The sequence below is a fragment of the Somniosus microcephalus genome, chromosome 10 (genome assembly GCF_052327205.1).
Source record: "Somniosus microcephalus isolate GS21.2 chromosome 10, FLI_Smic_1.0, whole genome shotgun sequence".
Taxonomy (NCBI): domain Eukaryota; kingdom Metazoa; phylum Chordata; class Chondrichthyes; order Squaliformes; family Somniosidae; genus Somniosus; species Somniosus microcephalus.
The window spans coordinates 67,717,877-67,740,730 of NC_140996.1; the positions used below are offsets into that span (position 1 = coordinate 67,717,877).

Consider the following 22,854-nt stretch of genomic DNA (forward strand, 5'->3'; position numbering starts at 1 on the left):
TGTGCGCAGTTTTGGTCTCCTTACCTAAGAAAGGATATACTTGCCATAGAGGGAGTGCAACGAAGGTTCACCAGACTGATTCCTGGGATGGCAGGACTGTCATATGAAGAGATATTGGGTTGGCTAGGCCTGTATTCACTAGAGTTTAGAAGAATGAGGGGAGATCTCATTGAAACGTATAAAATTCTGACAGGGCTAGACAGACTGGATGCAGGGAGGATGTTTCCCCTGGCTGGGGAGTCTAGAACGAGGGGTAGGACATTTAGGACTGAGATGAGAAATTTCTTCACTCAGAGGGTGGTGAACCTGTGGAATTCTCTACCACAGAAGGCTGTGGAGACCAAGTCACTGAATATATTTAAGGAGGAGAGATAGATTTCTAGACACAAAAGGCATCAAGGGGTGTGGGGAGAGAGCAGGAATATGGTATTGAGATAGAGGATCAGCCATGATCATATTGAATGGTGGCGCAGGCTCGAAGGGCAGAATGGCCTACTCCTGCTCCTATGTTTCTATGTTCTAGAAGGGTTAGAGTTTTCTACCGGACAGACAAACCTATTTTTTGCTTCGATACATAAGTAAGCTTAGAGGCACATCCAACATTCAAAGTTTAGAAAACGCGTTTCTCCACAGCCTACCTTTCGTGAACCACATCACTCAATTCCCATCTTCTCCCAAATAAACATTAGGATACAAAGAATATCCAAATGGTGGCAGTATTTGGTACTACTTTCATAAATGTGCAAGACCTTTAATTTGTGAATTGTGTTTTACATAAGTAAATGAAAGCTTTTCATATACTGGTGAAATATTCTTTGGATAAACAGCAAAATCCCAAGCTTATATCGGTCCAACATTCTATGCCTTACTTTAAACCCTGAATTTCGAGTAATTTGTGATTTTGATATGTATGAAGAAACGGAATTGCTCTTGCACATGGTGACACTATAAAGTATGGCCACAAATTAAATAAAATAAATTTGCTCAATGTACATTCAGAAATCAATTCCAACATTGGTTACCTTTTATTTCCAGCATCTCGTGCTACCATCACAAAAGTAGCCTTTAAGACGGGAGTGTAGATGCCATCATGATACTTGAAAGTCAAAATTCACAGTTAAATTAAATGCACTATACAAGCTCATGCTACTGAACCAATTTAATTCATGGCAAGATTTCTTTAGTTTTTGGACTCAGGAAATGTGAGGTTAAATTAATATCCCTGCTGTGAATCATGCTGAACCTTGTACAAACCAGTGAATGAGAACCTTTTTGCAGCAGTGTTCAGCCACTATCATACTGTTGGATGGTTGCCCATTTGCCTTCAGTGAAAAATCAGTCAACTTGTGATGTCCCAGAACAATTGTCTTAGTGCATAATAACACGGGACCAATAACCATTGTTTCCTGCACCTCCAATGTAGTGGGGGGGGGGGGGGGGTGGGTGTGTGTGACATTCCAGTTTTGTTGAGAAGTTTTTTTTTTAAATGTATTCGTTTTTATGGGATGTGGGCGTTGCTGGCAAGGCCAGCATTTATTGCCCATCCCTAATTGCCCTAAGGTGGTGGTGAGCCGCCTTCTTGAACTGCTGAAGTCCATGTGGTGAAGGTACTCCCACTGTGCTGTTAGGTAGGGAGTTCCAGGATTTTGACCCAGTGACGATGAAGGATCGGCAATATACTTCCAAGTCAGGATGGTGAGTGACTTGGAGGGGAACATGGAGGTGGTGGTGTTCCCACGCATTTGCTGCCCTTGTCTTTCTAGGTGGAAGAGGTCGCAGGTTTGGGAGGTGTTGCCGAAGAAGCCTTGGCGAGTTGCTGCAGTGCATCTTGTAGATGGTACACACTGCAGCCACGGTACGCCGGTGGTGGAGGGAGTGAATGTTTAAGGTGCTAGAGGGGGTGCCAATCAAGCAGGCTGCTTTGTCCTGGATGTCGTCGAGTTGGTCTCACCACTTATCTTGTCAGTTGGTAAACAGAGCACATTTTTTTTGGAGGAAATTTAGGGACAAATCATCGTCTTTAGCGCTTGGGGTGAAGCAGCACATGGGAGGGGTATACATAGGAAAATCCGACGGCGATTACACGTCCGTAACACAGTCCACCCTAAAATGGACAAAAGATTGGGCAGGCTGCATTACAGGCGTGTAATCCTTCATACCACACTTTCCAATATGTGTTCCACCCATACAAAGCTTTACACCCAAGTACTGAAGAGGTAAATCTGCCCCTACATCTGATCATGACAAATCGATATTCATCATACCATTCAACACTAGGGCCTAGGACCCTATAAAATCTCAGTTTTGTGGCACATATTGTCCACAATGATGTTCCAAGATTGTTAAATCCCCATCCAAGGGGCAAGAAGTGAACAATCACTGCCCTAAGACCAATATTATCTACATTTGCATGCAGACAAATGATAATGGCACTTTCAGGGTTGAGAAAACGAAATCACCAACTCTCTTATTACCCACCATTTTTATACAAGGGTATCAGATGCTCTTCAGTCACATATTTAACTCCTTGGCTTAGTAATCACATAAATTGGCATGTGAATCATCAAGAAACTTCAACTTCAGTTGTCTACAAAGCGAAGGATTACATCAGCCTTGTTTTGACAGGCTGTAGAGAAACCTCTCGCGTCCAGTATAGTCAAAGCCATATTGACTATTGCAATTTAGAAGAATGACCTACTCCATACTAAAGTCCATCTTGAACAACAGAAATGGAACCTGGCTGCCATGACTTCTACATCAGGAACAAAGCAGCACGAGAATTGCTTGCAGTCAAGCCAGGATTCCATGTTTCCACTAGGAACACAATAGATGTTGCGTTGCACCATTACTTTCCTCATCAATCCAAAAACTGCATGGAATATCAGCAAGTAAACTCCAACTTCTGCCTGTGTCATCAGCTCCCAGATACTTTTACTGCCTGGCATCCCATCCCTTGTTTATAAAACTTCCAGTGCAGAAAGAGCCATTACTTGCTGAACTCTAGCATTGGTTGGGCCAATTCATCAGACAGTGAGAAATCTTGAGTTGTGCTAGGATAATCAAAGGCAATTTCAAAACTTTGTGCTCCCAACAACCATCAGAGTGAATTTCATGAGGCATTTGTGTATTAGCTTCTGTTGGCTGCACCCTCCGATCAGGCCATTTCAAAGATACAATTCAGAAACATGAACAGAATGACCTAGAAAATCCGCACAGTTGGGACACAAGAACTTCCAATTTAGAGTCCGCCGCCTACATCGATGGTCTTGTAGGGGCAGGCAGAGACTCCACCCTACTGGGGGTGGGGGGGAGATAGCTTGGGAAGAGAGAAACTGAAAATCTCACCCTGTGGCTGGGGCCTTGCATGTCTGGGTCCCAGCAGAGTTTGTGGCCATTCCAAAGCTACAACAGGAGTTTGCCAGAACAATTTTATTATTATACATCTAGCAGCTAAAGGTAAATTAAATTAACTCTTCTAAATAAACTCGTCAACTACCAATGGGGCAATTGACACATTTTTAAGAGTGATCTAACCTGAGCTATGTGCATCTGGACTTCCATGGAACTTTTTCCTACCCAGGTGACATTACCAGTGAATTTCAGGTCACAGTCCGGCCGTATCATCTTTTTGACCAGATCTAGAGAGAAAAAAAATGATTTTACCAGACAACACGAGATCCCTGACAACACTCACTGAACCTTCCACATGCCCATTACACACACGATCACGTTAATGTTTTGGCATATACTTCATTACATTAATCTCTAAACAATTAATATTAATTACCACTGGTAGAAGTGTCATGGCAGACTATGATGGACAGCTATGATCAAATGCTGTGATTTGAAAAGGAGTCATGTTTTGCCCTGTTGTTTGAACTGCACTGATGAGAGGTTTATTTCAATGTATGTCCCAGGGTAATACGAAGACTTCTAATTATTATAACACTATTCACTGCAGATTTACTCTCATTCAGGAATATCTAACAGAATATGATAGTACAAGAAAAGTTGTTAAGACAGCCTGTACATAAACTAGGTTCACCATCGCCAGACTGACCATAACAAGACTCTCCTCTTCCAGCTCCCACAGCTATCTGCCGGTTACTCTTGCATTTAGATCTGCTGGAATCTCAGCTTTTATATTCCACATGGTCTCACCTGGGACTCATTCCATCAACTTTCAACAGCACCAACCTTTAGCCAAACAGCACGCCCTCTCAATCCTCTCACAGTAACAGCCTTCTTCGGCAACACCTCCCAAACCTGCGATCTCTACCACCTAGAAGCACAAAGGCAGCAGGTGCATGGGAACACCACCACCTGCAAGTTCCACTCCAAGCCATCCTTAATTGGAAATATATCGCCGTTCCTTCATCGTCGCTGGGTCAAAATCCTGGAATTCTCCCCAACAGCACTGTACCTTCACCACATGGACTGCAGCGCACCACCATCTTCTCAAGGGCAATTAGGGATAGGCAATAAATGCTGGCCTTGCCAGCAACACCCACATCTCAGGAATGAATTTTAAAAATGCTCTGTTGCTGCACACAAGTCATTCTCTCTCATTACTTTAGGATGGTCACTTTCCTTCCAGCTGATACTGAGTGAGCTCCCAGCACCATACACGAGTGTTGTGAGCTAGATCTAAAGCCAACTGCTAGTCTAGTCTCAGCAAATCAGATACTCTGCAGCAATATGCAAGCCATAAGGAGAGAAAATGCAGTTACAAAGATCTTATGAAATTTGCATCATTGGGGGGTGGGGCTGGTTGTGCACCCAAATTCCTGATGTGTCATTAGGCCTGTCGAAGCTCATCATTTGTGCTTTTCACATCTCATCTCTTCCCTTAGGCAGCGACCTAAAGGAGGAGAGAGAGTTGGAGAGGCAGAGGGGTTTTGGGGGGAATTCCAGAGTTTATCGCCTTGACAGCTGAAGGCACGGCCGCAAATGGTGGAGCAAAGGAAATCAGGGATGCACAAGAGGCCAGAAATGGAGAAGCCCAGAGATTTGTGGGTTGTAGGACTGGAGGATGTTACAAAGAAAGGGAGGGAATGAGGCCATGTGGAGGGGATTTGAAGATAAGAATGAGAATTTTTTAAAATCGAGGCGCAGCCGGACTGGGAGCCAATGTAGGTCAGCGAGCACAGGGGTGATGGGTAAATGGGACTTGGTGCACAGAAACATTTAGGGTTAAAGCATTCCATGCAGCCCAATGGACAGGCTGGTGTTATACAACATGAGCTACAAAACATAAGGAGTGTGCAATTCACTACCTGTTGGAAATGGTCTCAATTCAGCACTTAACATACTCAGCAGTCAGATCCCCAACCTGACTCTTGAGTTCGACTATCACTGACACAGTATGTCAAAAGTGACTTTGTATCATTGTGAAAGCTGTAGGACAACATGGTAGGGTGATCTAATAGGGGTGCACCAGCTCCCCGCCAACCCGTATCATTTATTTTGGGAAAAGGTGAAGATTTTTATTTTCTCCCAAGTGGAGAAGTCGGTGCTGACTACAGTACATTATATTACAGAAAACATGTTGGTGCAATGAAAACATTTCTGGACACCATAAGACTTCTACAAACAGTATTCATACTTCCACAATTTTGAGAAAAATGTAAACGTACCTATTTCATCAACAAGTGCAGTAACAATAGAAAAAGGGTTTCTTGGACCATCAGTTTTGGCATGGGTATAACTAATTAAAACTGCAAAACAAAAAGGAAATGTTAATTATACCACACTGACTTTTCAACAATTAACACTCTCAAACATTAACTTTATTGAAATGGGAACTATTTCTAGTCCTCTGCACAAAACACAGCGGCACTGCTACAAGTCCATACTTGCTGATGTAAGAAAAAGGAGACTTACCATCAAGTAACTTTAAAGTAAGCTTTAAGTAGCTTATAAACACACTATATACACAAGAGAGGTCTTTACCATGCTTCTGGTAGAAGCCTCTTACAATACTGAACAGACCAGTATTTATACCAGTCCAACAGGAAGTGACATATGACAGGAAGTGAGGTATGTACACAGTTCATAGTTCATAGTTCACAGGAAGTGATGACATAACTTCCCAGATGTTATCATTTTTATCACATTCTTCCCTCCTGCAGGATTAGGAGGCTGTGGTCTACCTTTTGGTCCGCAGCCGCCGAACAAGGAAGAGTCGCACCCGTTTGGATTCCCGTCGTAGAGGGTCGCTGGTCCGCTTACATGCGGTTGGCCATTGGTCAGAGTCTGTGTGGCCTGGATTGCCCTGTGAAGGGTCGGGGAGATCATGGCTTCGAGTACGAGCCCCAATAGGTTCAAAGTCGGACTGCCTCTGTTCAGAGGGAGGTGCAGAGCTGGTCTGTGGCGGATCAGTACTTTCATGCGCGGTACTGGGAGGGTCGCAACCTTGAGCACGGGGTTCTACCGGCACCAAGCTAGTTGGTGTCCGATCAGGATCCTGGAGAGGGGTACCCGATAGGTCCCAAGAGTTTCCTGGTGAAATGCCATCACCCGATGTCCCACTAGGTCCTGGTGGGCAGGGAGCCAGATCCCGTAATGATACGGTAGATTCTCGGCCGTCGGAATATCGTATGTTTGCATAGGTGGGGTTGGCATCGGTTAGTTCGACCTCGTCTACAAGAGGGTCATTTTTAGACGTCCGAACGTATCTTCGGAGTAATACAGGTCCAGGAGTAGTTAGCCATGACGGGAGTGATGTCCCATGAGATGAGCGACGCTGGAATCCAAAGAACCGCTCATGAGGTGTAGTATTTGTGGCTGTAGAAAGCAGGGACCGTATAGAGTGCAATGCATCCGGAAGCACTGTTTCCCATTGCTGGTCTGGTAGGCCCCGAGATCTTAAAGCGAGACGTACGGAATTCCAGATGATACCGTTATACCTCTCTACCTGCCCATTTCCGATGGGATGGTATGGTGTTGTTTTGCTTGTAGCAATTCCCCGTTCTGAGAGGTAGTCCTTGAGTTTCCTTGACATAAAGGATGGACCCCGATCTGAGTGAATATAAGCCGGCATGCCACAGAGAGAAAATACCTGCTCAAGGCAGCAGATTACTGTGGACGCCAGCATATTGGAGCAGGGGAAGGCAAACGGAAAACGTGAATATTCGTCGATCATGGTGAGCAAATATGTGTTCCGAGTTGAAGAGGGCACTGGGCCCTTAAAATCGATGCTAAGTCGTTGCATCGGTTGGGTTGCATGTATGAGTATACCATCTGAGGGGCGGAAGAACTGAGGTTTTAATTCCGCACAAAGCCGGCATTCTGAGCATATTTTCTTTACATCTCCAGTGGAAAAAGGGAGATTCCGTGATCGTACGAAATGTAGCATGCGCGTAACGCCAGGATGACACAAACCATTGTGGACATCCATGAGAGTGGAGGATGACATAGTGGAGCAGAATGCCCGTGTGAGGGTGTCCGGGGCCACATTCTCCTTGCCAGGCCGATAGAGAATGGTATAACCAAAAGAGGCCAGTTCCATCCTCCAAAGTTGTATTTTATTATTCTTAATTTTGGTTCGTTTTCGATTATCGAGCATGAAGGCGACTGATCGTTGGTCCGTGATCAATGTAAAGTGCTGGCGAGCTAGAAAATGGTTCCACTTCTGTACTGCCTCTATGATGGCTGTGGCTTCTTTCTCAACCGGAGGATAATGTAGCTCGGCACCTTGTAAGGTCCTGGACATAAATGCTACAGGACGACCTTCCTGATTCAGAGTAGCCGAGATCGCCACCTCCGAGGCATCACATTCAACCACGAAAGGGAGATTCTCATCAATGGAGTGAAGAGCCGCTTTCTCCAACTGTTTTTTGAGAAGGTTAAAGGCTGCAACAGCCGCTGTTCCCAGTGGAAATGATCTAGCATGCAGCAAGGGTTGGATTTCGTCCGAAAAATGAGGAATCCATTTAGCGTAGTATGCAAACAGACCGAGAGCCCGACGTAAAGAAGCCGGAGGTGACGGGAGCTCTTGGAGCGGGCGAAGTCTTTCTGGGTCTGGCTTAATGATACCATTGCCTACGCAGTAGCCAAGGATGTTGATGGTCGGTTGCGACTCAACAGATTTGGATTCATTCAGGGTCAAATTACGGCGATGGAGGGCATCCCGAAATTTTTGGAGGTTGGAGTCGTGTTCCTGTTGATCGTGACCTGCAATGGTAATGTTATCAAGATAGGGAAAAGTGTCCCTTAGGTTTTCCTGCTTAACCAGGCCATCCATTGCCCGTTGAAAGACAGCCACTCCATTAGTAACCCCGAATGGGAGGCGACGAAATTGGTACAGCCGTCCATTAGCCTCAAAGGCTGTGTACTGCTTATCTGAGACCTTCAAGGGTAACTGATGATAGGCACTTTTTAAATCGTAAGTTGAGAACACTTTGTATTCGGCCAGTTTATTAACCATATCATCAATGCGTGGCAATGGGTAGGCGTCCAAGTCGGTATATTGATTGATGGTTTGCGAATAATCGATGCATAGTCGCTGTTTGTGAGGTTTTAGAGGGTTCTTGACAATGACGACTTGAGCCCGCCAGGGCGACGAACATGGTTCAATGATATCCTCTGCTAGAAGTCGAGAGATTTCAGCCGCAATAAAAGATTGGTCTTCCTGATTAAAGCGCCGCGATTTCGTTATTATCGGTTGGCATTGAGGCGGAATACTGGCAAATAATGAGGGTTCATCAAGTGAAGCTGCTGATAATGCACAAAATGGTAATTTAGATGGTATATTAGAAATAGTAAGTCCGGGTTTGGATCCACCAAACTCAATGGTGAGTTTCTTATGCTGTTTTTGGAAGTCCAGCCCTAAGAGGAGATCACTACATAAGTCTTTGAGCACCGAAAGTCGGGTGGAGGGATACATACGACCATGAAGTGTCATATCAACAACACAAAAGCCGGAGATTCTGGTATTAAGTGATGACTGGGCCATCGCAATTGCCTGGTCCGATGGGAAGACATGTAGTTTCAATTTCGCAACAATCTGTTCCTTAATGAAACTATCAGTACTTCCTGAGTCAATTAAGGCATCTAAGGTATGCCCTTTAATTGAAATTTTTGTGGCTGCCTGAGACAGGTTCTGTGGGCAAGCAGCTGTAATTGGTGTCGTTGCACAGAGAGTGGCTAAAACTCTCGGTGTGCTTCTTCGGGAGAGAGCTCGAGAGGAAGCTTGATAGGTCCTAGCTGGAGCATCTTGATAGGCCCTAATTGGGGCAGTTCGGTAGGCCTTAGCTGGATTGGCCCTCGTAGAGGCCCTTGATAGGCAAACTTTAGCAAAGTGTCCTTTTTTCCCGCAATAACTGCAGATTGCATTGCGAGCAGGGCAGGTTTTCCTAGGGTGAAAAGCATCTCCACAAAAGAAGCATTCCTTCCTAGATTGCCAAGAGGCTGCTAAAGTGGGGTCGTCCTCCTCTTCTTCATCAGAATTATCAGAATTAGATTCCCCCATGATAGGGTTCACCTGAGACCGCTTGAATTGTCTGGTTGCAGCTACAGCAGCAGATCGAGATCTGGGCAGCTGATAGAGGTCTGCATTTCTCTTTGCCAAATCCAGTGAACAAGCTAGGTCAAAAGCTTTTTGTAGCTCAAGTGTTTTACTTTCTAGTAGACGCTGGCGTATAAATGGAGAGGCAATCCCGCAGATGAAAGCATCACGAATCATTTCTTGGCGGTACAGCTCAGCTGAGGCTGCCTGAAAGTTACAATCTACGCTGAGCCTGCGAAGTTCTTGCAGGAATTCGTCAATTGATTCCCCTGGCCCTTGTCGGGCTGTGGCCAGTAGATGTCTAGCATAGACCTCATTTGGGGTCTTCGCATACAGTTTCTTAAGTGCCCGAATCACCTCTTCGTAACTATCCCAGTCATCAACATATTCGAACGCTTTTGGGGTCACATAATTGACAAGTATCTTCAATTTAGCAGGAGCATCCGCTTTACATTCATCCAGAAAATTCTCAAAAGTACGATACCAATGCTTCCATACCCTGCCAGCTGCTGGTGTATTCGGGTCCAAGTCCAGACGAATAGGTCTAAGGATTTTCTCCATGATGGGTGGTTCCCTGGATCCTTAACTTCCGAGTTTGTCTGAAGGTCTAGTATTTGTCAGTGTAAATACTAAGTTACTTAAATTGATGTAAGAAAAAGGAGACTTACCATCAAGTAACTTTAAAGTAAGCTTTAAGTAACTTATAAACACACTATATACACAAGAGAGGTCTTTACCATGCCTCTGGTAGAAGCCTCTTACAATACTGAACAGACCAGTATTTATACCAGTCCAACAGGAAGTGACATATGACAGGAAGTGAGGTATGTACACAGTTCATAGTTCACAGGAAGTGATGACATAACTTCCCGGATGTTATCATTTTTATCACACTTGCCTTTCCATTATTAGCCACTCACCTTTTGCTCCTTTGTTTATCTTTCACCTTCTCTTAAAATGCCTGCTCCACCTATGGATCGCTCGCTCTCCAGGCACATTCTCCACCCAAATGTCAGTCGTCTCCTCCTAACCCCATTTCTCCAAATTTTCCCAACCTTCCAAACTATTAAAACCTACAACTGGCAAAATGTTTTGTACTTCACTGAACCCTCCACCCTGAGATATGGAAGCACATAAATTAAACTATTCTGGGAACCTCGCTACCAAAGATGCTTCCAACAAGCTCTTTTTTGCCAAATGCATCATCTCCCACCAAGAGTCTCAACTCTTTGTAATGCCCAAGCTCACCTAAAAATCCAATATAGCAATGGGCTCATTGATACTTCCATCACATTCCTTGACTGGAGACATGAAAAGCTCGTCTCCAGCTAGCCTCCAACTAATAACACTCTTCATCCCAACACTTCTCGTTTCTCACTCTACTTTCTCAATACTGCTATGGTCAGTGCTCCTCTGAACCTTGACCACCTGATCCTCCAAAGCTGCAAAAAGGTTTCCTACTGTAATTCATTCTATCCCAGGACTTTGAAACTTACTTCCTTCAGTCTTGCCTTCCTCCAACAACAATCCCAAACTTTGTCACCCAATCATTGTGTCCTGATATACCTCATCATCTACTCATTTCAACCTGGGCCTTGGCCTCTCATACATTCCACACTGACTAGATAGAACTGTGGTGTTTCTGCATTCAGAATCAACATCCCCCAATACTGCTCTACACACACCTCCCGTGTAGTGTTCAGTATATTTCCAAGTTTGCCAATTTAAAAAATGACCATCATGGAGCAGGATAACAAGCCAATAATTGGGATTTAGGATCTGAAGATACAGTATAGGATGCCATGTACCCTCGACTTCTGTATTATCTTCTTCATTTGTCATCACCTTTACTACCCTTTCATACATTTCACACAATCTTTGCCGTTCTTGGTATGCCTCTTGCTTAAGCCAAAAAAAGTTCAATAGCTTTTTAAACTGTTGTATACTGGAGTTTTACCTCCAAATGAGTCAAGGTCTTCAAGGATCCTGCCAAATCTGCGTAAGGAAGAATACACCGAGATTCAATATAAAAATATTGTATATAATTTGAGAAAGTTTGATGCCAAAGTTAAAAGGTAATTGAAACTATAAATCATAATTGATCAGCTGTTGTACCTTACATAATTATGTACATTCAGGTACTTTTCTCTTAAGTGGCGCTGGCTTCCCAATGGTAGATATGCTTCCAGATAACTGTCCTTCATTCGTCGATATGGCAAGTCGTCCTGGTGGGTTACCATTATAAGACTTAATGAAGCTCTTTCCTTTAGAGATTGGAGATGTTCACTGGAAAAGTGTTAAGAGAAACCTAGAAATGTAACCAGTGTGGGATATCCAATGAAGGCTGAATGGAAAGACATGGGGATAAGAGTGTGGGAGACAAGGGAAAGGTTTAAAAATAGAGGGGGAACTGGAGCAATAGTGGGGGGAGGGACGGGGATGGGAGAATATCTCCCCTCAGAACCCACAGCTATCAAATCCCCTTCTTTCCTCCATTCTCAATTGGGCCTTTCACCAGATGCAACTGCTCTTGCACTGGTTGGTGGTTGTGGGGGAGGAAGGGTAATGGGACAGGGATTGAGGGAATGGGACAGGGAATGGGAGAGGTGATAGAGGGGAGGATCTAGGCCTGGAGGGGTGGTGCAAAGTGGCAGGGATAAGGAAGGCAATGGGCCGGGATATGGAGGAAGCTGCGTGGATGGGACGGTAGGTGAGAGGGAGAGGAGGAGACAAGGGAGCAAGGGGCAGAGGAAGCAAGTTAGGATGGAGAGGAGATGGGGTGCGTGGCTTCTGAAGCAGATACGGGGCAAGGGGACGGGGTACTGCCTGAGTTGCATTGCGTTCCAATGTTGCCTTGTAGACCTCTTACCCATCAACCCCAGCCTGTGCCCTGGGCAGATCCCTCTCCAACTGCAATTAGAAACCAGCCTACAGCTCTGAGCAGCTTTCCTCTTCCCATCAATGAAAAGAAAATGAAAAGAGAGAGAGGGGGCAACAGGACAGAGAGCATGAAAATTGGGTCAGAAAGGGTCTCTTCCACCCATGCACCCCCCCACCTCTTTCTCCCCCCCCACACCCATCCTCCATCTCACCCTCCACCCCACCAGCCTCCGTCTCCCTCCATCTCACCCTCCACTCCACCAGCCTGTCTCCCTCACTCTCCCTTCTCCCCCACCGTCCTCCCTCACCCTACCGTCCTCCCTCTTCCCCCCCCCCACCGTCCTCCCTCTCTTCCCCTCTTAACCCACCCCCACCCACCCTCCCTCCCTTCTCCACCGTCGTCCCTCACCCCCCCACCAGCCTCCCTCCCTCCCCTCTTAAATAGTTGAGGCTATCATCATACCTCCAGTGTTTAGACGCACCAACGATATTCCGTAGTTCCACTCGTACTGAACAAAGAGGGACTTAGTTAATGTCAAATCAGATTTGCACTTTATTTTGAAAATGTATTTTTCCTTCAAATACATTTTGCTATTTGCTATTGCTGAACAGACAACTGCGAAAACAGACAAAAAAAAGTAACATCTTGAAACTAATTTCTTAGATAAAAGAAAGCAAAATACTGCAGATGCTGAAAATCTGAGCAGAAAATGCTGGAAACACTTAACAGGCCAGGCAGCATCTGTGGAGAGAGAGAGAGAGTTAACGTTTCAGGTCGATGTGTTCTGATGGTCATCGACCTGAAACGTTAATACTGTTCTCTCTCCACAGATGCTGCCTGACCTGTTGAGTACTCCCAGCATTTTGTTCTTATTTCTATAGATAAGAGGCTCATTCGCTCTAAAGATACAGGTACAATATAAATGAATGCACTAAATATTAAGAACCTGCATTAGCAGATATGGTGCTCTTGGTAACTTTAAGTCATTGTATTCTACCGATCTTCAAGCTGTGCCACTCACCATCATTCATTAACTTTTTGGAATGTCCTGTGGAGGGAAAATACAAAGAAGCACTGAGCTTTGCAGCAGGTTTCTAAAAGGCCCCTGATCACAGTTTTACAACTAAAACTGAATACAAGCTAAATGTTGTAATACAACTAAACACTAACCAAATATTTTAATCTGCCTTTTAACACATTAGAGAGTTTATTTTATAAAGTAAATGTTGACAAAAACTATGTTATCAGCAGTGTGCAACTTATGGCTGAAGGTGATGTGTCCAATTATCACCTATGGTCTGTTTAATGCCACATTCTCAGAGAAGCCCAGTAGTACTGACTTCAGCTACTTCCATTCTTCCTCAGGAAATAAAGCCCAAAAGCAGGCACTGAGCAAGAACAGTGTGAATAGACTTTGTTATGGGTTATGTCTTCTTCAGACTGAACATCTTTGGTGCTTCACAATCTAAGTTGGTCAATGACACAACTGAAACGGTCTCATTGGAGACATCCAATGGCAGCTCTCCAACAGAAGATGAATTTAAAACAGGATTTTTAAATATATAATTACACTTTTTCTTTAAATGTAGACATTGAGAAATTACAAAAACAAAATACTGCAGATGCTGGAAATCTGAAATAAATTGCTGGAAATACTCAGCAGGTCAGGCAGAAACTGTGGAGAAAGAAACAAAGTTAACGTTTCAGGTTAATGACCCTTCGTCAGAACTGGATAAAGTTGGAGATAGAACAGGTTTTTAAGCAAGTGTAGGGGCAGGGAAAGGGGGGGAGGGGAGGAAAGAACAAAAGGGAAGGTCTGTGATAGGATGGAAGGCAGGAGAGATTAAGAGACAAAAGGGATGATGGTGCAAGGCAAAAGGAGATGGTAATGGGACAAGTTAAGAAACAAAAGATGACTAGATGAAGTGTAAATGGCAATGGCAGAATGATCAGACAGCTGCCATGTGAGAGAGAAAAAAATGAAAAAAGATAGGGTCAGAGGTTATGGTCTGAAATTGTTGAACTCGATGTTGAGTCTAGAAGGCTGTAATCGAAAGATGAGGTGCTGTTCCTCGAGCTTGTGTTGAGCTTCATTGAAACAGTGTAAGAGACCGAGGACAGAGAGCTGAGTGGGAGTGGAGCAGAGAATTAAAGTGACAGGCGACCGGAAGCTCGGGGTCACCCTTACGGACTGAACGGAGGTGTTCCGCAAAATTACTTTGAACAAAAAGCCTTTCTTTCCCCTGTAAGAACTCGTTGATATTTGGGTTTTGGACTTCCCCTCTCATTAGCTTGTGGAAATGAGTCATGCCTCAAGATATTCCCGTATAGCTACAGTAGGCTGGCTGGTTGTTATAATCTTGAATGCATCAAGAATTAAGTCATCTGTGACAGTTTAAAAAAAACTGCTGATGCAGAAGGGTCGGTAACCAGAGGACACAGATTTAAAGTCATTGGCAAAACAGCCAGAGGCGAGGAGAATTTTTTTTTTTTTTTTTTTTTTAACACAGCAAGTTATGATGATCTGGAATGCGCTGCCTGAAAGGGTGGTGGAAGCAGATCAATAGTAACTTTCAAAAGGGAATTGGATAAATACTTGAAGGGGAGAAAATTGCAGGACTATGGGGGAAAGGGAAAAGGAATGGGACTAATTGGATAGCTCCGCAAATAGCTGGAACAGACACAATGGGCTGAGTGGCCTTCTTCTGTGCTGTAAGATTCTATTCTATGATGCTGTTATCCCCCCACAGCTACTCATGACGCAAGATAAACCTTTTTAGCAGTGGCCGGTGTCAAACTAAATCACCCTCCCCTCCACCATGCACGCCATTACTTTGACTGAATAATGGTTCTGCCAGTTACTTGATGAATGGATGGATGGATACAACGGTTTTCTAGAACTGTAAGGGGCACAGTATGCTCTTACATTAACAAGCAATGTGACGGAAGCTGGCGGTAGGTGAGAATGCTACCAAGAAAGCCAAGGCAACACCTCAGCTCTAGTGCCAAAATAGCTTTGCAATAGGGAAGAAAAAGGCCCATCATCTACCAGCTCTACAACCTGTTGCCATTTTTAATGCTGGCAAAAATGCCTCAAATGTCCTCCACACTGCCACTTTCCCCCACCTGGCCTGCATTTACCAGGATTGTCCCAGAGTTCTTGTCAATCAAAATAAGAATAATCAGGTTGGTCATGTGCTTATCAGCAACCAATAAAATTGCTAGAAAGTGGCATGAATAGAACGGTCACGTGACAACAGTTGGCAGAGGTCACATGATCTTTACTGGCCCACAAGATGACTGAAAAAGGAAAGATATCAATGTTTATTACACAAGACGATGAGACATTTAATTATTAATCTCACAGAAAACCTCTGTGGTAGTTCAATACCTTCAGTCAGTTCTGGGGAACATCCCTCAGAATGCAAACGGGCAGAGAGCGAGGGACATTGTCTGACAAGAATGGAAGAAATACTCCGGAGCAGCCAATACCTTTCAAAACAAAAAGAGCATTTTGCAGTTTTAGAAAAATCTGAAGTTTTAACTTCACTCCTTAAAAGTCCTACATTACCTGTCCTAATGTCTCCTCCTTTGGCTCGGTGTCAGTTTTTGGTCCGATTACATTCCTGTGACGCACTTTGGAACGTTTTACTACGTTAAAGACACTATATGAAGGTAAACTGTTATTTTTTTGGGTATACATTGCAATTGGCATTGTAAGATACCCTAGTTGTGTATACATATATGCGTAGGGTTAGGATTTGGTTTACACTCACGATTAAGGTTTTTACTTTCGTTTTACTTATAAATGGCTTGTGGATTTGTACTGTAGCTGGAAATAATGAGTGTTAAAGTTGGGCATTCCCAGGATTCTTTAGGGTTTAACGCGTCAGTAGCTGAATGTGCGGTTTAGCTTCTACCGACATGCAGGATGTGGGTTGCAGGATGTGATTTGTGCCTGTTGACATATTTGTGGCTGCATTGTGAAACGAGATAACCAAGGCAGTTGAGACAGGGAGTGAGACAATGGAGCTCAAGGTGATTGGTTACATTCCAGATGGTAAACAAGTTTACATCTGGTGTTTTGAAGGAACTCTCATATTTCTGGGGGTCTTGTTCACAATACTTGTTAGGCCATAATAAAACAGTGTGCGTGACTAGGGGCCTATAAAGATCTTGAGCTTTCCTTAGCAATTTGTAGAGTCAGGGTCAGAAGGATTGATGAAGGTTACATCTCTACCCAGGGAAAAACGGGGTAAGTGCATTTATTTCTCTATGTCTACTGCTCAAAAACACTGCGTGTGTCTGTACTTGATTTTGTTGCAATCATTATGGTGTCTGATTCGAATTTTCTTACAGCATCACAGTACTGGATATCAATCTTCGCCAAAATCCTGAAAAGGTGTACGGCATTTTATGAGATCAATCTCACCCTCCAAAAAAAAGGGAGTTGTATATAGGTCATTTACCCTGCCTGGCTTCAAATACTGACCGAAGACACCACAATATAAAAAGCAAAGACTTGCATTTATTTATTGCTTTTCATGACCTCCGGACATTTCAAAGTGCTTTACAGCCAATGAAGTACCTTTTGAAGTGCAGTCACTGTTGTAATGTAGGAAACACAGCAGCCAAAAATGCACACAGCAAGTTCCCACAAACAGCAATGTGATAATGACCAGATAATCTGATTTTTTAGTGATGTTGGTTGAGGGATAAATATTGGTCAGGACACTGGGGAGAGCTCCCCTGTTCTTCTTTGAAATAGTGCCATGGGATCTTTTACATGCACCTGAGGGGGCAGATGGGACCTCGGTTTAACGTCTCATCCAAAAGATGGCACCTTCGGCAGTGCAGCAGTCCCTCAGCACTGCACTGGAATGTCAGCCTGGATTTTGGGCTGAAGTCAAGATCTTAAGTGGGACTTGAACCCACAACCTTCTGACACCATCTGAGCCACAGCTGATAATATATGCAGGAACTATCTACAGCACGAAAGAATTTCTGTCCAAGCATCTGAAGATTGGTACAAAATGGAAGTTAGTTGCCTGGCAAAGTAATACCTCCAGCAAAAGCTGAAAGGAAAAACTAAAAAAAGACATTTAAAAACAGATAGCGTCTGCATCTGGACTACTGTAGTCAGGGGATGGCTCCCCACACCATATAAAATGAGCACCGAGGCCCTCCAAAAAAAAAAGTTAAAAAAAATAGGGTCCTTGTGACCACAAATGAAGTCAGCACAGTAACAGACTCCACCCGCTTTGATCACTCAAATATTTGTGTGTCTCAACGCAATGCCAGTGTGTGGTAAACACAAGAAACTGGCCTGATACCAAGGCTAAGGCAAGCGTGCCAAAGAAAAAGGAGCAACAGCCAAAACAAACAGCATAAACAAAAAGCAACTGCAGATGCTGGAAATAAGTTTTTTTTTAAAAACAGAAAATGTTGAAAACACTCAGCAGGCCAAGCAGTATCTGTGGAGAGAAACAACATGCATTTATAAAGAGCCTTTTACAACGTTCCAAAGCGCTTCACAGACAATGAAGTATTTTAAGTGTAATCACTGATGCAATGTAGGGAAATACAGCAGCCAAATTGCACACAACCAGGTTCCATAAATATGAGACAAATGACCAGATAATCTATTTTAGTGATGACAGATAAATATTGGCCAGGGCACCAGGCGCTCTTTTGGTTGAACCAAACATAAACAAATAGACTGTAACTAATTAAACTTTAAATAAACCTTAACAAATCAAATTAAAATTTGGTTGTCCAAATCAATTATGCACTCCAGTCCCCCCGGCGCCCACCGGTCACGGAAGTACTCGAGCGAGCCGGCGGACACCGCGTGCTCCATCTCCAGGGCCACCCGGGCGCGAACATGGCCGCGGAAGAGAGGGAGGCAATCTGGCTGGACGACCTCCTCAACCGCCCGCTGCCTGGACCAATTGATGGTTTTTTTAGCCAGGCCCAGGAGCAGACCCACAAGGAGGTCCTCCAACCTGCCCGCTCCCCTCCGCACCGGGTGACCGTAGATCAAGAGCGTGGGACTGAAGTGCAACCAAAAATCGAGGAGCAGCCCCTTCAAATAATGGAAGAGGGGCTGCAACCTCTCACACTCCGTGTATAAGGGCACCAGGCAAACTCCCCGTTCTTTGTAGTGTCATGGGATCTTTTACATCCACCTGAGGCAGATTTGGTTTAACGTCTCATCCACAAGACGGCAGCTCAAATAGCGCAGCATTTCCTCAGTACTGCACTGGTGTATGTGCTCAAGTCCTGGAGTGGGGCTTGAACCTATGACCTTCTGACTCAGAGGTGAGCGTGCTACCCATCACTATCAAAACTCAAGAGGGTCTACACACAACATAGTTACCTCATCTGTTCGCTCCACAAATGTTCCCAGACTTGCCGAGTGTTTCCAGTATTTTCTGTTTCAACAAAATCATGTTTGATTACTCTTTCCAGGTTTGCCTAGGACTAATCATGCACTCTAATTTTTCTAAGTGGAGGCTGTTGCAAAACTGGCTGTATACTGCGTGATATGCATTGCGAGTGCCTGTGTCTCTGGAATGGGTACTGATCCATTGGCTGTGGACAAAAACAGCCTGCCTCTGTGTCTGGACATTATTTAGGAGAACCCTGCAAACTCAACAGTAACCGCACCCAGTTTAGATTACGAGCCAATGCACAATCCAAAAAATGTTGAGAATCAAGTATTTATTTTGACTCATTTGTTGACTGCAGAGTGCCAAACGCAAATAGATTTTTGCTTGAAAAAGAGGAACGTTAAAGGTATAGGGAGCCAGCAGGAAAGTGGGAATAGACTAGGTGGCTTATGGTGAAACACTGGCACAGACTTGATGAGTTGAATGACCCATTTCTGTGCTGCAGCATGAAGTACTGGGCCAGTTATTGCTGTCAAAAAAATGGTGAGGTCAATGGCGATTGCTGTTATTTATGCGCAAATGGTACAGTAACTTCAGGCGAGAAGCAGATGTGCGGTTAAACACAGATATTCAAAAGTTTCTGTCCGAGTTGCACTGCTCCTCCATTAGCTTTGTGAAAACGGCATCTTGCTGTCTGACTCACCATTGAAATGCATTGAACGCGAAGTTGCTGTATTTGCATAGTAGTGAAGAGATTAAAATTGAGCGTAACAGGACACGTTTAGTAGAACGCAATTGCAGCCACAGAATGTTTAAAGATGAAATGTACTAATTATTCGTATGTTTAATTGCAGAAATGACCATACCAGTTTAGAAAGATGAAACTTACAAAAAGAGACACTGACATAACCCTTTTCTGGAAAAACGAAACTTAGTAGTGGTCAAGAGAGAGAATGACTCGTTTCTCAGAAATCACATGTCCTGGATGACTCATTTCCAAGAAATCAGAGGGTCTACAGGCCCCTTCAGTGAAAAGTGAAACTTATGTTATAGGCTACTTTGTAGGGGGGATTGACAGTGGATAGACAATGGCAAGCATTCAAAGATAGAATGGAAGAATTCCAGAACATGTTTATACCGGTTTGGCATAAAAATAAACCTAAAAAGGTGACTCAACCGTGGATAACGAGGGAAATTAGGGACAGCATAAAATCAAAAAAAAGGGCATATCAACTGGCAAAAAAAAGCACCAGACCGGAAGATTGGGGGCAGTACAGGATACAGCAAAAGAGGACAAAGGGATTAATCAGGAAGGGGAAAATAGAATACGAAAGTAAACTTGCAGCAAACATAAAGACAGACTGCAAAAGCTTTTATCGGTATATCAGGAGGAAAAGACTGGTAAAATCCCAAGTCGGTCCCTTGCAGTCCGATTCGGGAGAATATATAATGGAGAATAAGGAAATGGCAGACCAATTAAACTCATACTTTGGTTCTGTATTCACAAAGGAGGACACAAATAACCTCCCAGGAATATCGACAAACATAGGGACTAATGAGAGGGAGGAGCTGACAGAAATTAGTGTCTCTAGGGATATGGTGTTGGGTAAGTTGAGGGGACTGAAGGCCGACAAATCCCCGGGGCCTGATAAACTACATCCTAGGGTACTTAAGGAGGTGGCCCTGGAGATAGCAGATGCTCTAAGGATCATCTTCCGGAACTCCATTGACTCGGGAACAGTACCCGTGGATTGGAGGGTAGCTAATGTTACCCCAATATTTAAAAAGGGGGGTAGAGAGAAAGCAGGGAATTATAGACCAGTAAGCCTTACATCGGTTGTGGGCAAAATGCTAGAGTCCATTATTAAGGATAAAATAGCGGAGCACTTGACAAATGGGGAAAGGATCGGACAGAGTCAACATGGATTTACAAAGGGTAAATCGTGTTTGACTAATCTGCTGGAATTTTTTGAGGAAGTAACTGGTAAAATAGATGGGGGAGAGCCAGTGGATGTGGTGTACCTTGACTTCCAGAAAGCCTTCGATAAGGTTCCACACAAAAGATTATCATGCAAAATTAAGGCTCATGGGATTGGGGGCAAAGTATTAACGTGGATAGAGAACTGGCTGGCGGATAGAAAACAGAGAGTTGGAATAAACGGCTCGTTTTCGGAGTGGCAGGCAGTGACCAGCGGGGTGCCGCAAGGATCTGTCCTGGGACCCCAGCTGTTCACAATATATATAAATGATCTGGATCAGGGAATTGGATGCAATATTTCCAAATTCGCCGACGACACTAAACTAGGAGGAGGGGTGGGCTCTGATGAGGATGTCAGGAGGCTACAGTGCGATTTGGACAGGTTGGGGGAATGGGCGGATACGTGGCAGATGCACTATAATGTGGATAAATGCGAGGTTATCCACTTTGGGGGTAAAAACAGGAGGGTGGATTATTATCTAAATGGCAATAGATTGGGAGATGGGGAAGTGCAGAGGGACCTGGGTGTTCTTGTGCACCAGTCACTGAAGGAGAGCATGCAGGTGCAACAGGCGATTAAGAAGGCAAATGGTATGTTGGCCTTCATATCAAGGGGGTTCGAGTATAGGAATAGGGATACCTTACTACAGCTGTACAAGGTGCTGGTGAGACCGCATCTGGAGTATTGTGTACAGTTTTGGTCGCCCCATCTGCGGAAGGATGTTCTTGCCATGGAAAGAGTGCAGCGGCGATTCACCAGGCTGATACCTGGAATGGCGGGAATGACCTACGAGGAGAGATTGAATAATTTGGGCTTGTACTCACTGGAGTTTAGAAGATTGAGAGGGGATCTCATCGAAACATATAAAATTATGGCAGGCCTGGACAGGCTGAATTCAGAGAGAATGCTTCCAATGGCAGGGGAGCACAGAACCAGGGGCCACAGTCTAAAAATAGCGGGCAAATCATTTAAAACAGAGATGAGGAAGAATTTCTTCACTCAAAGAGTGGTGAGCCTGTGGAATTCCCTGCCACAGAGGGCTGTGAAGGCTAATTCAATAAATATTTTCAAGAGAGAATTGGATATATTTCTGAAGGCTAAGGGGATTAAGGGTTACGGAGAAAAGGCGGGGACGGGGTACTGAACTGGTAAGATCAGCTATGATCTCAGACGAAGATCAGCCATGATCTCATTGAATGGCGGAGCAGGCTCGAAGGGCCGAATGGCCTACTCCTGTTCCTATCTCTATGTTTCTATGTTTCTATGTATAAGTTAGACACACCTAGGTAGTGATTAATGTATAGACTTTTAAATCGATTGGACCTCTGGAGTAGGAGGTCTTGGAAAATGTGTATAACTGTGTGAATCTCAAGAGATTCGGTGGAGTCGGAGCCTTGTGTTGGGACGCAAGAGCCATAGCTCCCCAGGCCTGAATAAACCGTTTTGACTTCAATTATTGGGTCTGTCTTTCTTACAACAAGCCGGTATCGTCGACCTTGTATGTCACTTGGTCCGCACTTTGGGGGTTTACATCAGTAGTCACAAACTAAACTCGCCACAGAAAGTTAAGTCTTGTCCATTCCAGTCCAAGTACCCTTAACGATGTGATAGGTGTTATTTATCACAGAAATCACAGAAACACCACAGTGCAGATAGAGGCCATTTCGGCCCATCGAGCCTGCACCGACACATATCCCACCCGATCTCCGTAACACCTACACCAACACATATCCCACCCTATCTCCGTAACCCCACATATTTTAATCCCCTAACACTAAGGGTCAATTTATCATAGCCAATCAACCTAACCCGCACATCTTTGGACTGCCAGTCAATCTCACTGGCACTGAAAATTAACTATTACAAGTGTGGAGTTGCACTCCTTCAGGTTATAATTGTGTTGGAGATTTAAAAAATGGAAAATTTTAAAAGTAAAACGTTTTTAATACTTTTAATGTGTCTTTTTTTTCTCTCTCTGAATCTAATCTTTCTTCCCCTCTCTTTCTCTTCCTGTACCTGATTTGACATTGAATTGACCCACTAATTTACACTTCCTTCTCAAGTCCTTGCGCTGTTTATTTCACAATCATTCCA

General features: G+C 44.1%; 1 protein-coding gene across 7 annotated transcripts in view; it reads right to left on the reverse strand.

The window, feature by feature from the left end:
* acot9.1 (acyl-CoA thioesterase 9, tandem duplicate 1) overlaps window positions 1–22,854 on the reverse strand; it is an 85,444-nt gene that overhangs the window by 53,362 nt on the left and 9,228 nt on the right. For 2 of the 7 annotated variants that reach the window (XM_085998587.1, XM_085998589.1), the window contains exons 2-9: window positions 15,781–15,881; window positions 13,411–13,437; window positions 12,852–12,897; window positions 11,624–11,794; window positions 11,466–11,503; window positions 5,637–5,717; window positions 3,535–3,638; window positions 1,023–1,096 (exon numbers count right to left, since the gene is read on the reverse strand). In XM_085998587.1, the coding sequence (XP_085854713.1) occupies window positions 1,023–1,096; window positions 3,535–3,638; window positions 5,637–5,717; window positions 11,466–11,503; window positions 11,624–11,794; window positions 12,852–12,897; window positions 13,411–13,437; window positions 15,781–15,881 (642 nt within the window). Of the gene's footprint in view, window positions 1–1,022; window positions 1,097–3,534; window positions 3,639–5,636; window positions 5,718–11,465; window positions 11,504–11,623; window positions 11,817–12,377; window positions 12,534–12,851; window positions 12,898–13,335; window positions 13,355–13,410; window positions 13,438–15,780; window positions 15,882–18,768; window positions 18,824–22,854 lie in introns of those variants that run through there. The other 5 variants (XM_085998588.1, XM_085998591.1, XM_085998593.1 and 2 more) reach the window with 5 other exon arrangements.